Consider the following 20,917-nt stretch of genomic DNA (forward strand, 5'->3'; position numbering starts at 1 on the left):
TTGGCAAGATTATTAACAACTGCTTACATCACAGAAAGATATTATCAGATACCATGGACGTTTAGACGATGAAAATACACAGCATCCTCCATAAGAGAGCAGATGAGATTCTTACAGGAAACAGGAGGGCAGAACACGTGACAGCAAAATTTGGGCTCTGGGAATCTCCACAGGATAGATAAGTCATTTCTTTAAATATACATAAATCATATCCAAAGACAATTCAAGAAAAAGAGATGGGAAGGAGAACTACCGATTAAAAGAGTCTTAAAAGACATACCAGCAAATCATAGTATATCGACTTTATATGGATCTTGATTCAAATATACCGTAATAAAGGTGTGGGGGAGAATGGATACATGTATATGTATGGCTGAGTCCCTTCACTGTTTACCTGAAACTATCACAACATTCTGAATCAGCTATACCATGACACAAAGTGTTTTTGGTGTTAAAAAATAAAAGTAAAAATACAGAAATAAACAAATAGTTGAGTAAACACACACACACACAAATATACTGCAATAAGAAATTACTTTATGAAGCCAAGGAAGATATTTGAGGACTGAATATCTGATTCAGAAAATACTGTTAATTTGTAAGGTATGATAATCCTATCGTGAATTTTATTTTTTATAAAGAATGCTGTTACTTAGAGATACATATTGAATTACTACAGATGAAATGATGCAATGTCTGGGGTTTGCTTCAATGTCATCAAACGGTAGGGAAGTGTCTTGGGTATGGATGATTGGCCATGGGCAACTGAGCCTGGGTGATGGGAACACTGATTGATGATGCTATTCTCTACACTTAGGATTTTGTTCAAACTTTTCATAAAATAATAATAAAGTAATAAATGTGTCCAAAACAATCTGCAGCCATGAGTGACTACTTGTAGTGGCAGTTTTTCCTTTGCAGGACCAACTTCCCCACTCTTCAGTTCAGTTCAGTTCAGTTCAGTTGCTCAGTCATGTCCGACTCTTTGCGACCCCATGAACCACAGCACGCCAGGCCTCCCTGTCCATCACCAACTCCCAGAGTCCACCCAAACCCATGTTCATTGTGTCGGTGATGCCATCCAACCAGCTCATCCTCTGTCATCCCCTTCTCCTCCAGCCCTCAATCTTTCCCAGCATCAGGGTCTTTTCAAATGAGTCAGCTATCTTTGGCATCAGGTGGCCAAAGTATTGGAATTTCAGCTTCAACATCAGTCCTTCCAATGAACACCCAGGACTGATGTCCTTTAGGATGAACTGGTTGGATCTCCTTGCAGTCCAAGGGACTCTCAAGAGTCTTCTCCAACACCACAGTTCAAAAGCATCAGTTCTTCAGTGCTCAGCTTTCTTTATAGTCCAACTCTCACATCCATACATGACCACTGGAAAAACCTTGACTAGACAGACCTTTGTTGGCAAAGTAATATCTCTGCTTTTTAATGTGCTGTCTAGGTTGGTCATAACTTTCCTTCCAAGGAGTAAGCGTGTTTTAATTTCATGGCTGCAATCACCATCTGCAGTGATTTTGGAGCCCAGAAAAATAAAGTCAGCCACTGTTTCCGCTGTTTCCCCATCTATTTGCCTTGAAGTGATGGGACCAGATGCCATGATCTTCGTTTTCTGAATGTTGAGCTTTAAGCCAACTTTTTCACTTTCGTCTTTCACTTTCATCAAGAGGCTCTTTAGTTCTTCTTCCCTTTCTGCCATAAGGGTGGTGTCATCTGCATATCTGAGGTTTTTGATATTTCTCCCGGCAATCTTGATTCCAGCTTATGCTTCCTCCAGCCCAGCGTTTCTCATGATGTACTCTGCATACAAGTTAAATAAGCAGGGTGACAATGTACAGCCTTGATGTACTCCTTTTCCTATCTGGAACCAGTCTGTTGTTCCATGTCCAGTTCTAACTGTTGCTTCCTGACCTGTATACAGGTTTCTCAAGAGGCAGGTCAGGTGGTCTGGTATGCCCATCTCTTTCAGAATTTTCCACAGTTTCTTGTGATCCACACAAAGACTTTGGCATAGTCAATAAAGCAGAAATAGATGTTTTTTCTGGAACTCTCTTGCTTTTTCGATGATCCAGTGGATGCTGGCAATTTGATCTCTGGTTCCTCTGCCTTTTCTAAAACCAGCTTGAACATCTGGAAGTTCACGGTTCACATATTGATGAAGCCTGGCTTGGAGAATTTTGAGCATTACCTTACTAGCATGTGAGATGAGTGCAATTGTGTGGTAGTTTGAGCATTCTTTGGCTCTTAGATAGTGATAATCCAGGTGGGGCTGATCCCATTTGCATCACATGACCTGAAACTGGCCCCCCTCCCCCTACCACCCAGCCAGAGCATAGTCCACTCCCTGGGTGATAATGACTTGTTTAGGAGTGGTGTGCCAACATACCTGGCCAGTGAAAGTCCTGTCTGGGAAGCATGGGTGGATTTAGTAGGCAGTGATGGTCTTTCATCCACTTGGCTCTTTAGGATAGTGGAATGCAAGTCTAGCTGAGCTATTTAAAATTCGAAACAATGATGTTAATTCTAAAAGATGATTTAACAAGTGCTGCAATACTGAAGCGACTTAGCAGCAGCAGCAGCAACCAATATGCCAGCAAAGTTGGAAAACTCAGCAGTGGCCATAGGACTGGAAAAGGTCGGTTTTCATTCTAATCCCAAAGAAGGGCAAAAGACCCTGATGCTGGGAAACATTGAAGGCAGGAGGACAAGGGGACAACAGAGGACGAGATGGTTGGATGGCATCACTAACTTGATGGACATAAGTTTTAGCAGGCTCTGGGAGTTGGTGATGGACAGGGAAGCCTGGTGTGCTGCAGTCCATGGGGTCACAAAGAGTTGGAAACGACTGAGCGACTGAACTGAACTAACTGAAAGAATGTTCAAACTACTGCACAACTGCACTCATTTCACATGCTAGCAAAGTCCTTCAAGCTATGCTTCAACAATACATCCACTGAGAACTTCCAGATTCACAAGCTGGATTTAGAAATGGCAGAGGAACCAGAGATCAAATTGCCAACATCTGTTGGATCATAGAAAAAGCAAGGGAATTCCTGAAAAACATCTGCTTCTGCTTCATTGACTAAGCTAAAGCCTTTGACTGTGTGGATCACAACAAACTATGGAAAATTCTTAAAGAGACAGGAATACCAGACCACATTACCTGTCTCCTGAGAAACCTGTATGCAGGTCAAGAAGCAACAGTTAGAACTGGACATGGAACAACAGACTGGTTGCACATCAGGAAAGGAGTACGTCAAGGCTGTATATTGTTACTCTGCAGAGCACATCATGCAAAATGCTGGGCTCGATGGGTTACAAGCTGGAATCAGGATTTCCAGGAGATTGCTGGTATCATCAGATATACAGATGATACCAATCAATTGGCAGAAAGCAAAGAGGACCTAAAGAACCTCTTGATGAGGATGAAAGAGGAGAGTGAAAAAGCTGGCTTAAAAATCAACATTAAAAAAATGGAGATCATGGCATCCAATCACATCACTTCATGGCAGATAGATGGGGGAAAAAGTGGAAACAGTGACAGATTTTATTTCCTTGGGCTCCAAAATCACTGTGGATGGTGACTGCAGCCATGACATTAAAAGACGCCCTTTGGAAGAAAAGCTATGACAAACCTAGACAGTGTAAAAAGAGAGACATCACTTTGCCAACAAAAGTCCATATAGTCAGAGCTATGGTTTTTCCAGTAGTCATGTATTCATGTGAGAGTTGGAACGTAAAGAAGACTAAGTGCTGAAGAACTGTTGCTTTTGAACTGTGGTGTTGGAGAAGACTTTTGAGAGTCCCTTGGACTGCAAGGAGATCTAACCAATCAATTATAAAGGAAATCAACCCTGAATATTCATTGGAAGGACTGATGCTGAAGCTGAAACTCCAATACTTCAGCCACCTGATGTGAAGAGCTGACTCATTAGAGAAGACCCTGATGCTGGGAAAGGTTGAGGGCAAGAGGAGAAGGGGACAACAGAGGATGAGATGGATGGATGGCATCATCGACTCTATGGACGTGAGTTTGAGCAGGAGATAGTATAAGACAGGGAGCCCTGGTGTGCTGCATTTCATCAAGTGGTGTGTTGTTGGACACGACTGAGTGACTGAACAATGCAAGTCTAGAGCTGAGGTAAGTAGTCTTACTGCTACTGGGATAGAGCTCTCCTGAGAAAGAAGCCAGGACAGGAAGTGGGAAGAGCTAAGAGATGGAGGGCAAAGGATTCCCTCTGCCACATCCTTTTGCGTTCCACCAGCCAGCAGATTCCCTTTTTTGTTTAAGCCAGATTGAATTCCATTTCAGCTTGGCCTGAAAAGCTCTTATTAATCACAGCTATGCTACTTTGAAGATATATACTGTATATTTGAGAGCTCAAAGAGAGGGACTTCACAGGGAAAGAAAACAAATTACAGGGGAAGGATACTTTTAAGGGCCTCCCACATATTTTATTACTTTGTCAAATAATGGAAACTGGTACCTCATAGTGTTTAAGAAACATAATACACACAGGAAATTAAAGGGTGAGAAATGTGTGCTGTATTTTTTTTTTAAATCTTCACACTTTTGGAAGCTTTCTCCAAACGTGGTAATTTTTATTATAAATCTCAAAAGAGGTTTCTTTTGTTATTGTGTTTAGCTATTCAGTTTTAAAATTACCAAGCTCTAAGTTACCCGAATACCCCAAAGTGCTCTATCAGAAAGAACATTCCAAATGTTATTTCCTGAATTCAGAGTGAGCTGATGCTGTTGATCGGGTTCAATGAAGAACAGCCTGTTCCACCTCTAATATCCTTGATTTAACATTAAATATAAATGAAAACACCCTAGGGTAGGGTGCTCGGAGCCTGTGATGAAAACTCATCTCTGACATGCTTCTTGTAAAAATCCAAGAATGTCAGCCCACAAAGCAATCCCATTTTATTAGACACACAGATGTAGACTATTTTGTTCACAAAAATACAAACAGAACAGCAGCAAGAAGCTAAAAGGGAAAGAAGGATGTTTAACAATGATAAGTTCTCACATGGGGGAAAAATAACAAATCTTTTGTTTTCAAGGTCTTTTATTATTTGACCTAGAATTGGTAACAAATTTCACCTTGGTTGTTTAGGCTGGAAATTCTCAGAATACAAAAAACCACAGATGTTGAAATAAATGTGAAATCCTATTTGGAATCATAACATATTACAATTGCTTCTGTCTAAATGGCAACATCTACACTTTGGGGGTCCTTTTTTTGTCTAACCGTATATATCACATGGAGATAATGTCTATGGTTTATCTTCTCAGTTGTTTTCAAATGGCTTTATTGACTGCTTTTTAATGTCTACTACATGGTGATATATAAATTTGGCACACTTAATAAAGACTGATTTAAAACATACAGAATACTAATAAGCAAAGGTGTTGCAATTAAGGCCAATTTGAGAGACATGAGCTCATATGTATGGATGTGGAATTGAAAAGTATTTCAGAGTGGACAAATGGCACTAAAGAAAGTCCCCGTTTTCCTTGCTCCTGCATATCATCCAACATTTAAAAAAAGACTAGGTGTTTACACTGCTGGTAAGAACATGCCATTTCTTTGTATTACTAAATAATGCATCTTTACTCTGAACTCCTGACTAGTTGGCTGGTGGGTAACACATTCTCAGTTATGTCTTGGAAGAGTCCCCCCCTCCTTGGCTGGGTCATGCAAGGGTCCTGGGGATGACAATCAGCTCTCAACATTCAGGAAAGATGCTTTAACAGCTGAATCCACACATCCACCACAGACTGGCTTGCTCAGTATCAAAGGGTCCCTTGGGCACTGAGTGGCAGCAAGGAGCGAGAGACCATGCACACCAAGGAAGCACTGAGCTGACTTCCTGGCTTCATCAAGTATTGCTCAATGGACCATGACCAAATCACAGCACTTTCCAGTTGAGTTCAGAGCCTTGCATTTAGTTGGCACTAATCCTGTTTCCTGAACTATGTGTGTGTGTGCTCCATCGTTCAGTTGTGTCTGACTCTGTGACCCCATGAATTGTAGCCCGCCAGGCTCCTCTGTCCAAGGAATTGTCCAGCAAGAATGCTGGAGTGGTTGTCATTTTCTCCTCCAGGGGATCTTCCCGACCCAGGGACTGAACCCGTGTCTCCTGCGTATACTGCATTGGCAGGCTGATTCTTGAACACTGAGCTACCTGAGAAGCCCTTAACTATCAATGAGTCCAATCACAGAAATGTGCCAGAATTTGTCTATGTGGCCCAGAAAAAGGCTTAATAAATGGTGGCTTCTTTCCTTTTGCTTTTTTAAAAAGATATTTCTGAACAAGTGCCTCTTTCAACAGCTTCTGTTTCCACGGGGAAAAAAAAATGGTAGCAAAGAGTGTCAGGGGAGTACAAAATCTCTCTGTATCTTACTTGTTCAAAGAATCCTTTTCTGCCTCAGATTTATGTCAGTACATTTTTATAGATCCTATTTATAACTAAAATCCACTATCTTACCATTCTGTTTATGAACATGGGGGTCTCTGCTACCACACCAGCTGGGTTCCCAGCAGGGAGAGGGTGGATGTTGATAATTGCTACCTCCCTGCTCCCTACTCCCTGCTCTGTTGCTTGGGAACAGGGACAGGACTTTCCTCATTACCTCCTTCCTCTCTTCCCAACCATCTCCTGGATATGGTGCCATCTTGGAACATTCCACCCACTGGAAGCAATCATCTGCAGGAATTTGAAATTTGCACCCTCTTGAGGAAAAGGTATGATGCACTGTCTATTGACCACAGGAAGCTCACGCTGGAAACATTTCATAATAATCATCTCCAATGGTCCACAATGGGGTGGGCATGTTCCCAGTGATGCGGGGAGCACCACCAGGATTTAGTGAATGAGGTCAGTTGTTAAATGTCCTTCCATTCAAAGACAGAGCTGTGCAATGAAACATGATCTCGGATGGAATGCCTATGGCTCTCTATCCCCACGTTTTGATGGGTGAGGTCTCTCAAGCCTATAGGCTAAATCGGTCGGCACTCTTGTTTGTGTAAATAACGTTTTATTGGAACACAGCCATGTATGTTTGTTTACATATTAATTGTGGCTGTTTATGTGCTAGATGGCAGAGTTGAGTTGTAGCAGAGACCATGGCCTGCAAAGCCTAAAATATCTACTGTCTGGTCCTTTGCAGAAAAAGTTTGCTGACCCCTGGTTTAGGTTATTCGTAACCTACTATCAACCTCAGGAGGGCACACGCCAAATATCCCTGCATCTTTCCACACCCCATCCCCCCATTTGACAAAACACTCTTGTTCCAGCTGGAATACACTGCATACCTCATCCCACCACTGCCCACCTGTGTGGTCTCCCAAGTCAAGTTCAACGCCAATCACTTCTGGGTTCTAGCACCTGCAGCATGAGCCCTAGCTACCTTTGAAAACTCTGAGGTTTGGGGCTTTTAAATTGCTCCCCCAAGAGGTGTTAAACCTGAAAGATGAGACTTCTACTCAGAGTCCTCTCTGCTTTTGATTGACTTCTGGGTTTGTGCTCCAATCCCCCAGAAGCAGCAATGACGGTATCTGACAGAGAACGGCAGGCGACAAGTGACAAAGTGCTCCCCTGTACATCACCTCCTTCGACCTTGAGGCAAAGCCTTCCAAGTGAAAATTCTAAGTGATGATGCTGATGGTAACCTGAACAAAGGCAAAAGGAACTCAAATTTATGAGGAGTGGGGTTTCTGATCTTACCCCACTAAGAGTTTTCAGTTCAGTTCAGTTGCACTGTCGTGTCTGACTCTTTGTGACCCCATGGACTGCACCATGCCAGACTTCCCTGTCCATCATCAACTCCCGGAGCTTACCAAAACTCATGTCCCTTGAGTCGGAGATGCCATCCAACCATCTCATCCTCTGTCATTCCCTTCTCTTCCTGCCTTCAATCTTGCCCAGCATCAGGGCCTTTTCCAGTCAGTCAGTTCTTCGAATCAGGTGGCCAAAGTATTGGAGTTTCAGCTTCAACATCAATCCTTCCAATGAATATTCAGGACTAATTTCCTTCAGGATTGACTGGTTTGATCTTGCAGTCTAAGGGACTCTCGAGAGTCTTCTCCAACACCACAGTTCAAAAGCATCAACCTTTGGCGTTCAGCTTTCTTTATGGTCCAACTCACATCCATACATGACTACTGGAGAAACCATAGCTTTGACTAGATGGATCTTTGTTGGCAAAATAATGTCTCTGCTTTTTAATATGCTGTCTAGGCTTGTCATAGTTTTTCTTCCAAGGAGCAAGCATCTTTTAATTTTGAGGCTGCTTTTAATTTCACCATCTGCAGTGATTTTGGAGCCCAAGAAAATAAAGTCTCTCACTGTTTACATTGTTTCCCCATCTATTTGCCATGAAGGGATGGGGCCAGATGCCATGATCTTAGTTTTTTGAATGGTAAGTTTTAAGCCAGCTTTTTCACTCTCTTCTCTCACTTTCATCAAGAGGCTCTTCAGTTCCTCTACTCTTTCTGCCATAAGGGTGGTGTCATCAGCATATTGGAGGTTATTGATATATCTCCTTGGAATTTTGATTCCAGCTTGTGTTTTATCCAGCTTAGCATTTCGCATGACATATTCTGCACATGAGTTAAATAAGCAGGGTGACCATATATAGCCTTGATGTATTCCTTTCCCAATTTGCAACCAGTGCATTTTTCCATGTCCCATTTTAACTGTTGCTTCTTGACCTGCATACAGGTTTCTCAGCAGGCAGGTAAGGTGGTGTGGTATTCCCATCTTGTTAAGAATTTTCCAAAGTTTGTTGTGGTCCACACAATCAAAGGCTTTAGCATAGTCAATGAAGCAGAAATAGATGTTTTTCTGGGATTCTCTTGCTTTTTCGATGATCCAATGGATGCTGGCAATTTGATCTCTGGTTCCTCTGCCTTTTCTAAATCCAGCTTTCAATGAGTAGCAGGACAATATTTTGAAATATTCACTGATGTCCACCTCCAAGCCCATTTCTTTACTCTGCATGGTCTGCTGTTTTGTCTTTTTCTATGGTCAGCCAGACAACATGCAATCATGACTACAGGACAAGACAACATACCTAGATAAATACCTAGATTTCAGGAGCTAAGGGTTAGGAAGGATATTCTATAAATGAGTGAAGTTCCTTCCTCTCCAGAATGGGGACTAGCGAGAGGCTGGGAGAGATGGGGAGTGTCTTGGGGAAAGCAGAAGAGCACCAACTTGTGGGTGCCTGGGAAAGGACAGGTGTGCTTCCCGTCGTTTGAGAAGCTGATTCTCTGGGAAGAATCACTTGGGAACCACCACATAGCCTTGTGAAGTTAGAGTACAGTGACCTATGTCTTCTTTCCTAGCAAGAACCTGGAAGGTGACAAGATCACAGAAGGAATTAGCCTTGAAATTATTCAGTGTCCCATTATGGCTCAGGAGGAGCAAGTGTACCCAAGATGACAGAGACATGGCTTTGGAAGGGTTTAAGGTGGTGAACAAGGGATAACAAGTAGCTCCCTGCCTATGTGAGGGATCAAAAGTGGACCAGATGGGCACAAAGATGTCTCAGTGAATTCTAGTGAGATCGATGATGAGGCCAAAAATAGGACACACACTTCACCTTTCCAACGCCTTCTCCCACTGCACCAAGCCCTGCAAATGTAGATTTTGCACCACAGCAAATGAGATGAATTGACCATGCCCTAGGATAAGGATTTGGAATAAAATTTAGATTATTACACATAACAGATAAATAACAATGCACATTTGAGGGTACGGCCTGAGATTCCTGCCAACCACAACCTCCACTGTGTTGCTTGTAATAACAGAATCTGGCCTTGAACACATGAGACCCTCTACTAAAATATCTAGGGAATTAGGTTTATAGCTTGATCTTGAGCATGTTCTGACCATAGGCTAACCAAGATAATTTTTTTTTCTTTTCAGCTACTTATACAAAGGGCATGGAAGAATTTATAAATTATTAGTTCTAAAGGATTAATAGAACATGGCATAAAGCCAATAATTATCTTTTTCCATTTTTGTTCTTAATTCAAGTAAAGTACTTGTTCTTACAAGGTAAGACATTCAGTAGTCTCAAACATAGGAGATCACTGAAAACATGCCCGAGCTTACATTTTTCTCTGTTTCTTCCATCTCCAACATTGATTTTCCATACATGAGTTGCTATTATAACCTTTATAAACTATGGACTCAAATCTCCTTTTCTACTTTATCCATATTAGAATGTTTCCCCACACTTTCCATCTTCTAGAATCCCAAACTTCTTTCTCCCCAGGCACTATAATTTGCAATTGTCAGAAAATGTGTACACTGCAAGTGTGTATTAGGTGAGACCACCATCTGTAACCTCAGCATACTGAGGGGCTGTTCCTTTGTGTTTTCACTGAAAGCGCTTGCTGGTTTTACTACAGGGAGGCTTTATTATGTCATACACCATCATGCATATTTTATGTGCGAAATGCTCAGTAGATGTTCATCGCTTTGTTATTTTACTACGCAGCACCAAGAGGCATCTAAGCCCAGCTGAAATTAGGAAGGTGACCTTCTGAATATATTCTTCCACAGACATAATGCTCTTGGAACATGATCTGATGAGGAGGGACTGACAAAAAGACAGATATTATTGTTAGGTGGGTCCCTTCTAAATGCTTCATTTCACTCTTATTAAGCTTACCAGGCTCCCACTGATCACAGCGAGCAGGTACTCCTGAGCTCTTCCTACAAAAATCAAGACAAGCATTGGGCCAACTGGTGATAGGAGACAGGCTATTTTGTCCAACCTAAAATTGGAGTGGAGGTGTCGATGGGGTGAAGGCACTAAAATCCAGATTTTAGAGCCCCTTTCCAGCTCTGTTGTTTGCTGGGTCCACTAAGAACCTAATGCACTAGATAGCTGGCTTGGTCCCTTTGAACTACCAGGGCTTAGTCATTTGTTCTAGCTTTCTACTACTCCCACTGCATGTCCCCTTCCTGGCCCTGAGCAATTGTCCAGGTTAAGCAAGTGCTTCAACCTCTCTAAGCCTCAGTTTCCACTGAGGGTAGAATAAATACCACGTGCCCATACGGCTGTTGTGAAGGCTACACAGGAGGACCGAGTTAAGAGCATTCACTTAGGAGCCAGACTTGGTTTCCCTCCACTGCTTACTAGCTGTGGCATCTTGGGCATATTTGTTAACTTTCCTGTATCTCAGTTTCCCCATCTGTGCATCCTGTGCATGCTAAGTGGCTTCAGTTGTGTCTGACTCTTTGCGACACCACGGACTTGTAGCCCATCAGGCCCCTCTGTCCATGGGATTCTCTAGGCAAGAATACCAGTGGGGGTTGCCATGCCCTTCTCCAGGGGATCTTTCTGACTCAGTGATTCTTTACCAGTTGAGCCACTAGGGAAGCCCAATAATACTGGAATGGGTAGCCTATCTCTTCTCCAGCAGATCTTCCCAACCCAGGAATCCAACTGGGGTCTCCTGCATTGCAGGCGGATTATTTACCAGCTGAGATACCAGGGAAGCACTGATAAGGGAGGGTGGAAGCAAATGTTGAGATTGTGATTCAGGACATTTATCTAGGCGATGGATATTTCCATGTCTGCCAGTTGAAAAGTGAGTGTCTCTCAGGAGGGTCTGAAGTTCCCAGAGACAAGCAGAAGATCCATTTTACAACTCCCTCTCTGTGTATAAACCTGCCCAGGCAGGACCAACAGCCACCCTCTACCACCATCACTACATTCCTGCGAATTCTTGTTCACCCCCATGGAACATTCCCACCCAATACCCAACACGATCCTTCCACTAAATAGAGTGCAATTACTTAGCAGTCTCCTCCGTGAGGGCAGAAGTCCTGTATTTATACACTACCAGCATTCTACATGACATTTGCTATCCCCTTAATGCTCAATAATTGTAAGCCCTATAAATTAATTAAAGAAATATAAAAAATGAATCTAATTGGATTGGCTAGCCTTGGGGGAATGGAACATGATTCCTAATGTTTATGAGCAATTATATGCCACAGTTTTTTAAAAATAAAAATTTGGAAACTGTTTTAAGTTAATTTGTCTAATTGTGAAAAGCCAAGGGAAATTACCCTTGGATACTTCTAAAGAGGAAAGATATGGTAACTTGCAAAGGGCATGAATTCTTCAAAGGTTTCCGTCTACCACCACTAGAAAGTATGAGTTAAAGTTAACAATTTAGAAAACTATGAAATGAACGGAATTCATCTAATTTCAGTTGCTGCAATTATAGTTCTTTTTGAGGATACATGAAAAAACCCAAATGCGGTTACTATAGCAGTAAATTGGTCTCCCAGAAACTCTTTCATTTTCTCAAGAAAAAAAATTCTACAATAGAGCAGCCAAATGATAAGAAAAATAATCCACAAAGAAACACAAATATATCTAGAAACAAAAAAATGATCCATGAGCAAAAGTGGCAATGGGGAAAAAAAAAAAAAAAGACCAAAATGAGACCAAACCATGTAGGCAAGTAAGTGGATGCCAATTTTTAAAGAGAGAATTTTACAGTGTTATTAAAAAGATGAGGGTTTTCCCAAATTTCCTCAATGGGTAAGAAAATGAGATATTTTATCAAACAGAAAGGGAATTCATCTTGTGTAAGATACAGACGTTAAAACATGTATCGGCTGAGAAGCCCAGTAAAAAAGAGATTCTTTTACAAGAGCTGGATTTTCAGTGGAGTATACATATGGCAGATAGAAGACTAAACTGGTGGAAAGACACATGAAAATTTTCTAATGGATGAACTTTTTCATTAGTGAGAAATGCACTATTTGAAAATTCTGGTTTAATGAGTTTGAAGGTATCTGCTACAATAACTACACAACTAGCTGCATCTCACCTCTGTGAATTGCACTGCCACTGTACTCAGATTTGTTTGATTAAAATAAAGTACCCTGTTTCTTTTATAAAGGTACATTTACTGCCCTGAGATTAAAAGGGAGTAAGTTTTAGGATGATGTGTTCACCCTCTCAGTACATCCAGGCCTATGTGTGTGTTTGTTTTAATTTTTTAAATGTATTTTATTTCTTTTTGGCTGTGCTGGGTCTTTGTTGCTGTGCAGGCTTTTGTCTAGTTTCGGTGAGCCAGGGCTCCTCTCTAGTTGTGGTGCTCGGGCCTCTCATTGCAGTGGCTTCTCCTGTTGCAGAGCACATTCACCTACTGAGGACTTCAGTAGTTGCAGCACCTGGGCTCAGTAGCTGTGGTGCACTGGCTTCATTGTTCTGTGGCATGCGGGATCTTCCCAGACCAGGAATCCAACCCATGTCTCCAGCATTGGCAGGTGGATTCTTTACCACTGAGCCACCAGGGAAGCCCCAGGCCTATGTGTTTTTATCACTAACAAAACCCTTTCAAATCTGACAATTCCCACATGTGGCTGATGTGGGGGCTTGTCTGTCTTTAGAGGTCCCAAATGAATAGATGTGATGTAAGCTCCCTGAAAGCTTGGCTTTGGCTCACCTGTCCCTGTAGATCGGGTGCCTAGCTCAGTGGCCTGCATCTAAAGTAGGTGCTATAAAAACGTATGATAAATTGGTGAAAAAAATGTATGTTTTCCTGAGGGATGGATTCATTTATCTCACATTGAAACTCACAGAATAGCTGTAGGAGGGCTTGAAGAAAACCATCTAAATTGTCGTTTGCGAAGAGTGCTGTTCAGAGCCCACTCCCTTTCAACACATCGTTAGTGGGCACCTCCTGCGGGCCTGGCATTGGACCTCGCTGTGGGGACACAGCAGAGGACAACACGGACAAGGTTGCTTTTCTCACGGAATTCGGGATCCAGGTCACCTGATTCAACAACATCAAGCATCACTGCTGAATCAAACTGTGTCCCTGTCATCCATCACTGAGACAGCAGCCAAAGGATGCTCAGACTGCATTCTAAAGTCAACTGCAAACAAACGAGATTTGCCAAAACTTTCTAAAAGGAGGCAATTGACTTTAGAATGTAGTCTGAGGCGATGCCGCTTCTTTCCTTCTCCTTCTAGAGTGGGGGAGAACCAAGGAGCTGTGAGAAGGGCCATGAGGCTGTGAGAGTTCACATCCCTCTGTCAGGGATGAAGTCAAGTGGACATCTTGAAATATAGCCAGTCTGCCTGGTACTGTACCCAAGAGGTGTTGCAGGAAAGCTAGTGCCAAGATGCTGCCCTCCTCTTCTGCCCCCAAGGAACCCACAGGTGAGTCTCACGGAAGAGCCAGCATGGGCACTTCAGGAACAACACAATGGGGGTGACAGCCAATGCTAATCAGAGGAGAAGCCACAGTTCACCCTGAAAGGACTTGAACTGTGACCTCAGCTCACCCTCGGCCATCTTAGGGATGTGGAAAGGGGCTGGGCTGAGATAATGGCAAGAGAATTTTATGTACCTGCTTAAAAAGCATGAGTGCTTTCCACATCAACCAATTTCAAACACCACACCCCATCATCAAGAATGTGGGAATCTTGCGGTAATCATAACCCCATCCTGAGTAAAATCCAACACATATATCATTTGGATTTTAATCTAAATTTGGCTTAACCAAAGAAAAGGTGATTGGTTACCTGAAAGTTTCCTAAAGCAGGGGTCAAACCTTTTCTGACAAGATCAGATAGTCAATATCTCCTTCCCTGTGGGCCCCAGATCACTCTGCAGGTACAGGGAGCAGACCTTCTTAGATCCTGATCTATCTAAATGAACGGGTGTGGCTGGTTTCCAAGAAAACGTTATTTATGGGCTCAGAAATTTGAATTTCAAATTATTTTTCTGTGGCACAAAATATTCTTTTATTTTTTGCCCAACTCTTTTAAAATGGTAAAAACCATTCTTAGCTCCTGGGCTGTCCAAAACAGGTGGCGGTTGGATTTGGATCGCAAGCTGTCGTCTGCTCTCCGCTCTTTTAATTGGTTCATCTATTCAACAACTCTTCACTGAGCTCCATTATATAAAAAGTGCGATACAGATGTTTGTTTACAGAGATGCCATTTTCTTTCACGATGCTTTAAACCAGAAGGGAAAAATCTTTTTCTGAAAAACAGAAAAAAATCTTTCTAAATGCCCTGAAAGGATGGCTAGAACACGATCGCACGCTTAGATGACTTTTTCTCCATCTCTGTCTTGCAGCAGGCGATTTAGTCACAGCGAACACAAACAGAGGTATTTTATTTCTTCTGTCATCCTCTGAGCACAGAAATCAATAGGACTGATCACAGGAGCGTGTGTTTAGGGGACAACATGAGGACCGTGCAACCTGTCATCAGCCCCACCACTCCAGGACGTGAGCCCACAGAAGGCTCAGAGCCTGCTGGCTGAGGTGTGTCCCCCCTGACACCCACATGCATCTCAAGAGAGAGTGGTTTCTAAACGGTCACATTCCAGCTCCCCCCAAGGGCTCTACATGGCGGCGGCACTCCTGACCCCTGCGTTCCTGGTCCCCAGGAAGAATGGCACCTGCCCTAGGGTGACCGACATGCACCTCAGTGCTGGCTCCCCAGGAGGACCCTCACGAGCCCAGGCACTTTGCCAGCCAGTTGGGAAGGCTCCACTCTGAGGCCAGCACTAAAGTAGGGTGACCAGACCAACCACCTCAGAAGGACCATCTCAGGATGTGGGCCCTTTGCTGCTAAAACTAGGATGGTTGGTTACCCTAAAAATAAGTGTCTATTTCTGTTTCTCTGTCTTCTCACCACTGTCCCAGTTCCTCCCAGAAGGTGTGACCAGATAGCACTTCAGGGTAAAGCAGAAGCTGAACTAAGCTTGGGAAAGAAAGTTTCTGCAGAAAACCCTAGAAATACATTTTTGCCTTTCTCAGGGTACAAATGTACCTTTCTGTTACGAGAGAGCATTGTTAGAAGATTCTTATCTCAGTTTATTTAAAGTGTCCTGAGAGCCTTCTGCTTCCATCTCGCCTCAGAAGATCGGTTTATAAAAGATGTCACACAAGCTCATCAGTATCCCTCGATGCTGGGCAGTATGAGGGGGTCCATTCATCTAACAGATACAGCTTCATTTGGAAAACTTCGCAAGACCCCTTTGCATTAGATTCACCATGGAAGTAGAACTCTCGTGGGCTTCAGAGAGGACTATTGACCATATTTTAACATCATATAAAATACATTTTCTGACACCCCTTTAAGAATATCACATAACATGATTTACATCTATGCTGAAACTAAACCAATAAACCAAGCACATTTTAAAAACTGTTCTACTTTTGACCTAATGATCCTGTTACCTTGGTTGATGATTTGAAAATTCAGTAATGAATCACTCAGTCAAGTACAAAAAATTAGTGAACTGCATGTTTCTGTATCCATGCGATTATGTTTAGAAAAGTATTCACCACTTAAATTGAACTCAGCAACGGCATGTTGATCTCCTTGATTATGGAATATCAATGTGTTAGTTATTTTGAAAGGAAACAAAAATGCAACACTTGGTTAGAGCAGTGGTAATAGGACTGTTTCATTCAGTGTCTGCAGCCCGAACGTTAACAGAACAGACAAGTAGGTGTCTGTTTACAAAGCCTGGTGATTTACGTTAGTGCTCAGTGTCAACAGCACTTTCAAGGTGACTGGGTCAGCTTGTATTTCTGCTCTGAAATGGCCCATGGGAAGCCCTCCCTCTGCAGAGTGAGGTCTCAATTGCACAGCCTCCTGATGGAGCCCAGGTGAGCGAGTCACTTACCTGACTAAGTCGATGACTCGCTCCCTTGGTGCGGCACTGACTGCCTCATCATTGATCATTACAATCTGATCTCCCGGGATCAACTTGCCTTCAGACGGGCCACCTGGAGACAAAGGAGAGTGAAGAGCAGGTGAGACGCCCAGTGGTCATCCATCCATGTGTAGCCTCTGCTCCTAGTCATGACTTCTTGTGAGCAATGGATGTTATCAGCAAAAACAAACCCCACCCACACATGGGTGTTCTCTTCAATATCCTTGCCAACATTAGATAGAACTGGGGAGGTGGGTGGGAACTTTGGGGAAGCGCCCGAGGCCCAGGGTGCACCTGGGCTGATGAAATCAGAAGCTCTGGAAGTGGGATTCAGGAATCAACATGGCTCTTAAACTTTCCAGGCAAGGTGGAGACTGGTAATGCTTCCCACACTTTAACAGGCATATGAGTCACATGCGAATGTGTTGACCTGCAGACTGACTGTGTAGGTGAGGAAGACAGCAGGGGGACAGGTGGCCTGTCCTACAAGGTCCTGGTGGCTGCTGAGGCTGCCGGCCAGCTGCCCACACTCTGAGTGTCAGGGCCCTTAGAAGAAGGTATTTCACCTGGCAGCTGAAGTTTCGACCACCTGAACACACCTGGATTTGAACACAGCTACATTTGCTTCCTCTGTACAACAGGGAGACGGCACACTGTGAGGGCCTGGAAGACAGCTGAACACGAGGGTGCCAGGAAGGACCTACGGGATTCAACTTTGTGTTATAGGTTTTGGGGAAGAGGGTTCAAGGAAGCAGGGCTTTGCTCTCAGCAACTGGGGGGAATTCTATTATGAGCATTTAATACATATTGCCTGACAAGTGGGAGGAAGGAAGCTGGCTTTGGTAAGAAGCCATGGTCCACCATGAAAGGCTGGGAGATGAGGGCATTGGGTTGTTTCTATGGTTTGGACTGTGTCGGGATGTTTGTGGTGGGGCTCACATGTGATTGCAGAGGATTTGTCATCCATCACAGCCTCTTTCAATTGTTTTTCCAAGGAGCAAGTAGAGAACAAGTATTTGTTGAGCATTTATTGTGTACTAGGAAACAGGCTAAGTGCTTTAACTAGTAACCTCACTGAATGCTATAATCCCTTCCATATAATGACATGACTGAGGTTTACACGAGGGAAAAGAATTGCCTGGAAGGGTTGGACTGGGTCTCAGCTTAGGTCTCTGAATGCTTCCGTGTTCAAGGTGACCAGTATCTCTTTTGAACTTCCTCCTCTAACTCAAAAACTGGTCACTGACAGGTCTCTTGACACATAAACTTAAAGACATAGCTGCATGAAGCACCCATTTGTGCTAAATAAAACCTGAAAGCAAATACTTTGATAATATGAATTGCCTTCACATGTCTAATGGAATTATCCCCTAAATACTGATCTGGTGCTATATGGTACTGGAATTTTAATTTTTTCCCAGAGGTCTATCTGGATAATAGGTGCAATTGAAAGGTTATTTTTCAAATGTTGTCAATTCATGTAGTGATTGAAATGGACACAACACTCAGAACATGAAACTCAAAGTAATTCAGCTGTTGTCTGCCCACCAGATATTTGGCATACATGTCTCTCAATCTGGAGGAGACATTTGTCTCCTTTCTGTGGAGTGAGATAGAGGGGAGAACCTTTATGTGGCCATGTATCAGTGATAGAAAATACTCATTTCCAGATGTGGGAACTGAGATTCAGTGTTTGCACACAGAAGGAATTCTGAAAGTCACTTGAGGCTTTTGATGATGACTGGATTATATATGAGCAAATCACTCAAATTCAAAGAAATGGTTAGAAGTCAAACGCTGTTCAAATACAGAAAAATCTCCCAAGTAACTGTTTGCAGAATGGATGTTAACTAATCTGATGAGAAAACCATATGCAGATGAACAAGACTTAGTCTTACATTTGACCTATGTTTTTTGATTACATGGAAATACTCTTTTCTTAAGCAAGAATTATAGGAGGAAGGAATATACAGTGCCTTCCATAACATGAAGTAGGGGAATACTTCAGAGGACTCTCATGCCCTTTACTCTGAAGGCTGGCTGATCTACTATAGAATAATCCGATCTTACTATTGGAATCACTTGACTTCAATAGTGTTATTTTATGAGAGATACGATTGGTAAAACTGCATTAATTCTTAAAAATGACTGCAAACAGTGCTCTTTGACTTTAGTTTTCGCTTTTTCTAATCTTCTCAAAATTGTCTTAAAGTAGGTAACAGTGTAGGAAGATTGAGGGCTACGCTTTAACAGGAAGTTTAGGTGTAAAGGAAGGGAAGAGGCTAAAGGAACAGTAAGTCAATACAAGAAAATGAAAAACCAAACCCGAATCTCCAGTTAGCACTAAGGAGGACATATACATTGGAGAATTCCACAGAAATGTTAAAGTGTCCCACTATGACAAAATTGCATATCCAATGGGACCCCTTTGAGGAAAAAAAATATAGTACTATATATAGTACTATATATATGTTTATATATGAATGATACATAATACATGCAAAAGTATAAACAGAATGGTCTTACTATATGAATGCTCTCCATGTACATGTTAATAATGGTTAACACTCAGTAGTTGGAACTCAGGTGATTTTTTAAAAACCTTTATGCTCTTACTACCTACATTTTTTTTAAGAAGAGCATATGGATTATTTCATTAATATAAAATACAAAAAATCTCTTTCATTTTGAGAATAAAATTCTCAAGTGCATCAAGTTCAAAAACTATAATCTATAGCTAATAAAATAAAAAGCTCAGCAGACAAAGTATGGAGCTGTGTGATGAAGCAGTGGTAGGAGTGAACAGGAAACTTACTCTTCTCTGCACAAGTCTAAAGAGGTTAACTGTATCTGCAGTCCTTGCCCTGGGGCATATTGTGTCAAAATGAGGAAAAATGAAATCCACTTTAATGATCTATACTAGCCCACTAGTTGGCTTTCATTCCCCCTAACTGACAGACTCAACTGGCCGAATATTTTATAGTTTAATGTTAACAGATATTAATCTGGCATCCTTGCAATGCATTTTGTTCCCTCCCTATGGTCCTCCTTATCCAAAGGATGTAGAGAAGTTACATCACACTGAAATGGAGGGGAGTTAACACGGAAGCTAAAAACAACCTAATAAGAGCAGAGGCAGGATTCAAGTCCATCAAACCCAGGCAGTCTGATGCCAGAGTCTGCACTCTTGACTACAGCATTTTCCTTTTGAACTCTGTTACTGATTTGAAAAATACTGGAGAAAAACAGCATAGAAGATACTTTTCCTTTTGTCTGAAAATAAATCCAGTATAAGTTCATTAAAATAAGCATATAAATACACATAATTAATAAATAATAGAAAGAGCATGGTTTCTGGCAAAGGCAAAGGCAGCCCACATCAGACAATGATACCACAGTCCATTATATTCAACTGTGTTGATAGTGGGACATCTCTACACTGAGAATGACTAAGACCAAGTACATTCATTACCTGATCCTATGATAGAATTTAAGAGATTTGCCACGCACGGCATCAGTTAGCATTTACAGTATAACAAGACATCCCCAAACTCAGTAGGGTTTCCTTTCATGCTTATGGGTCTTTAGAATGACTGTGGATTGGCTGATCAAGGGCAAAGTTAGCTGGGCAGTTGTGCTGTACACTGAAGGTAGTCTGTAACTTAGCTCTCAGCTGCAGGCTGGTTGCCTTACAGGTTCATCTAGGAGCTTAGGATGAAGGGGTAGCAGCCGCTTCAGGGAAACTTCTTACGTCTATGGCAGAAACCCAAGAAACGAGCTCAACTAGGCAAGCCCATTCCAAGCCTTTGTTTATGTCATCTTTATGTCATCATCTAATATGACACTAGCCAAAGTCAATCATCTGGTTCAACCCAACAGCTATGGGGTAGTGAAATATCATCTGCCTCTAGTGGGAAGAGAGGGGAGTACATTTTTGTAAAAGAATGCAACCACCCCCAAAGACCTAAATCCTAGAGAAACTTAACTATAACTTTCTGGTAAGAAGTTTGTCCAGAGCTGACTGAAAACAGCACAACACCTGCCTCTTAATACATGCATTCATACATTAAGAAGTGGATCATCTCCATGGTAACAAATGATGGATTGGTGTTTTGCTAAGTCTGGCAATATGATGGATTTGGAAGTTTAAAAGCTCATTTGCAGAGCCATTTTTGTACCT

The 20,917-nt window shown here is 42.3% G+C and overlaps 1 protein-coding gene across 1 annotated transcript in view; it reads right to left on the reverse strand.

Annotated features, from left to right (window-relative positions):
- Window positions 1-20,917, reverse strand: part of FRMPD4 (FERM and PDZ domain containing 4) — a 314,036-nt gene that overhangs the window by 82,705 nt on the left and 210,414 nt on the right. The window contains exon 4 of the mRNA XM_040265366.1: window positions 16,708-16,810. Coding sequence (XP_040121300.1) covers window positions 16,708-16,810 — 103 coding nt within the window. The remainder of the gene's footprint in view (window positions 1-16,707; window positions 16,811-20,917) is intronic.

Source organism: Oryx dammah, unplaced genomic scaffold, assembly GCF_014754425.2.
Source record: "Oryx dammah isolate SB20612 unplaced genomic scaffold, SCBI_Odam_1.1 HiC_scaffold_23, whole genome shotgun sequence".
Lineage (NCBI taxonomy): Eukaryota > Metazoa > Chordata > Mammalia > Artiodactyla > Bovidae > Oryx > Oryx dammah.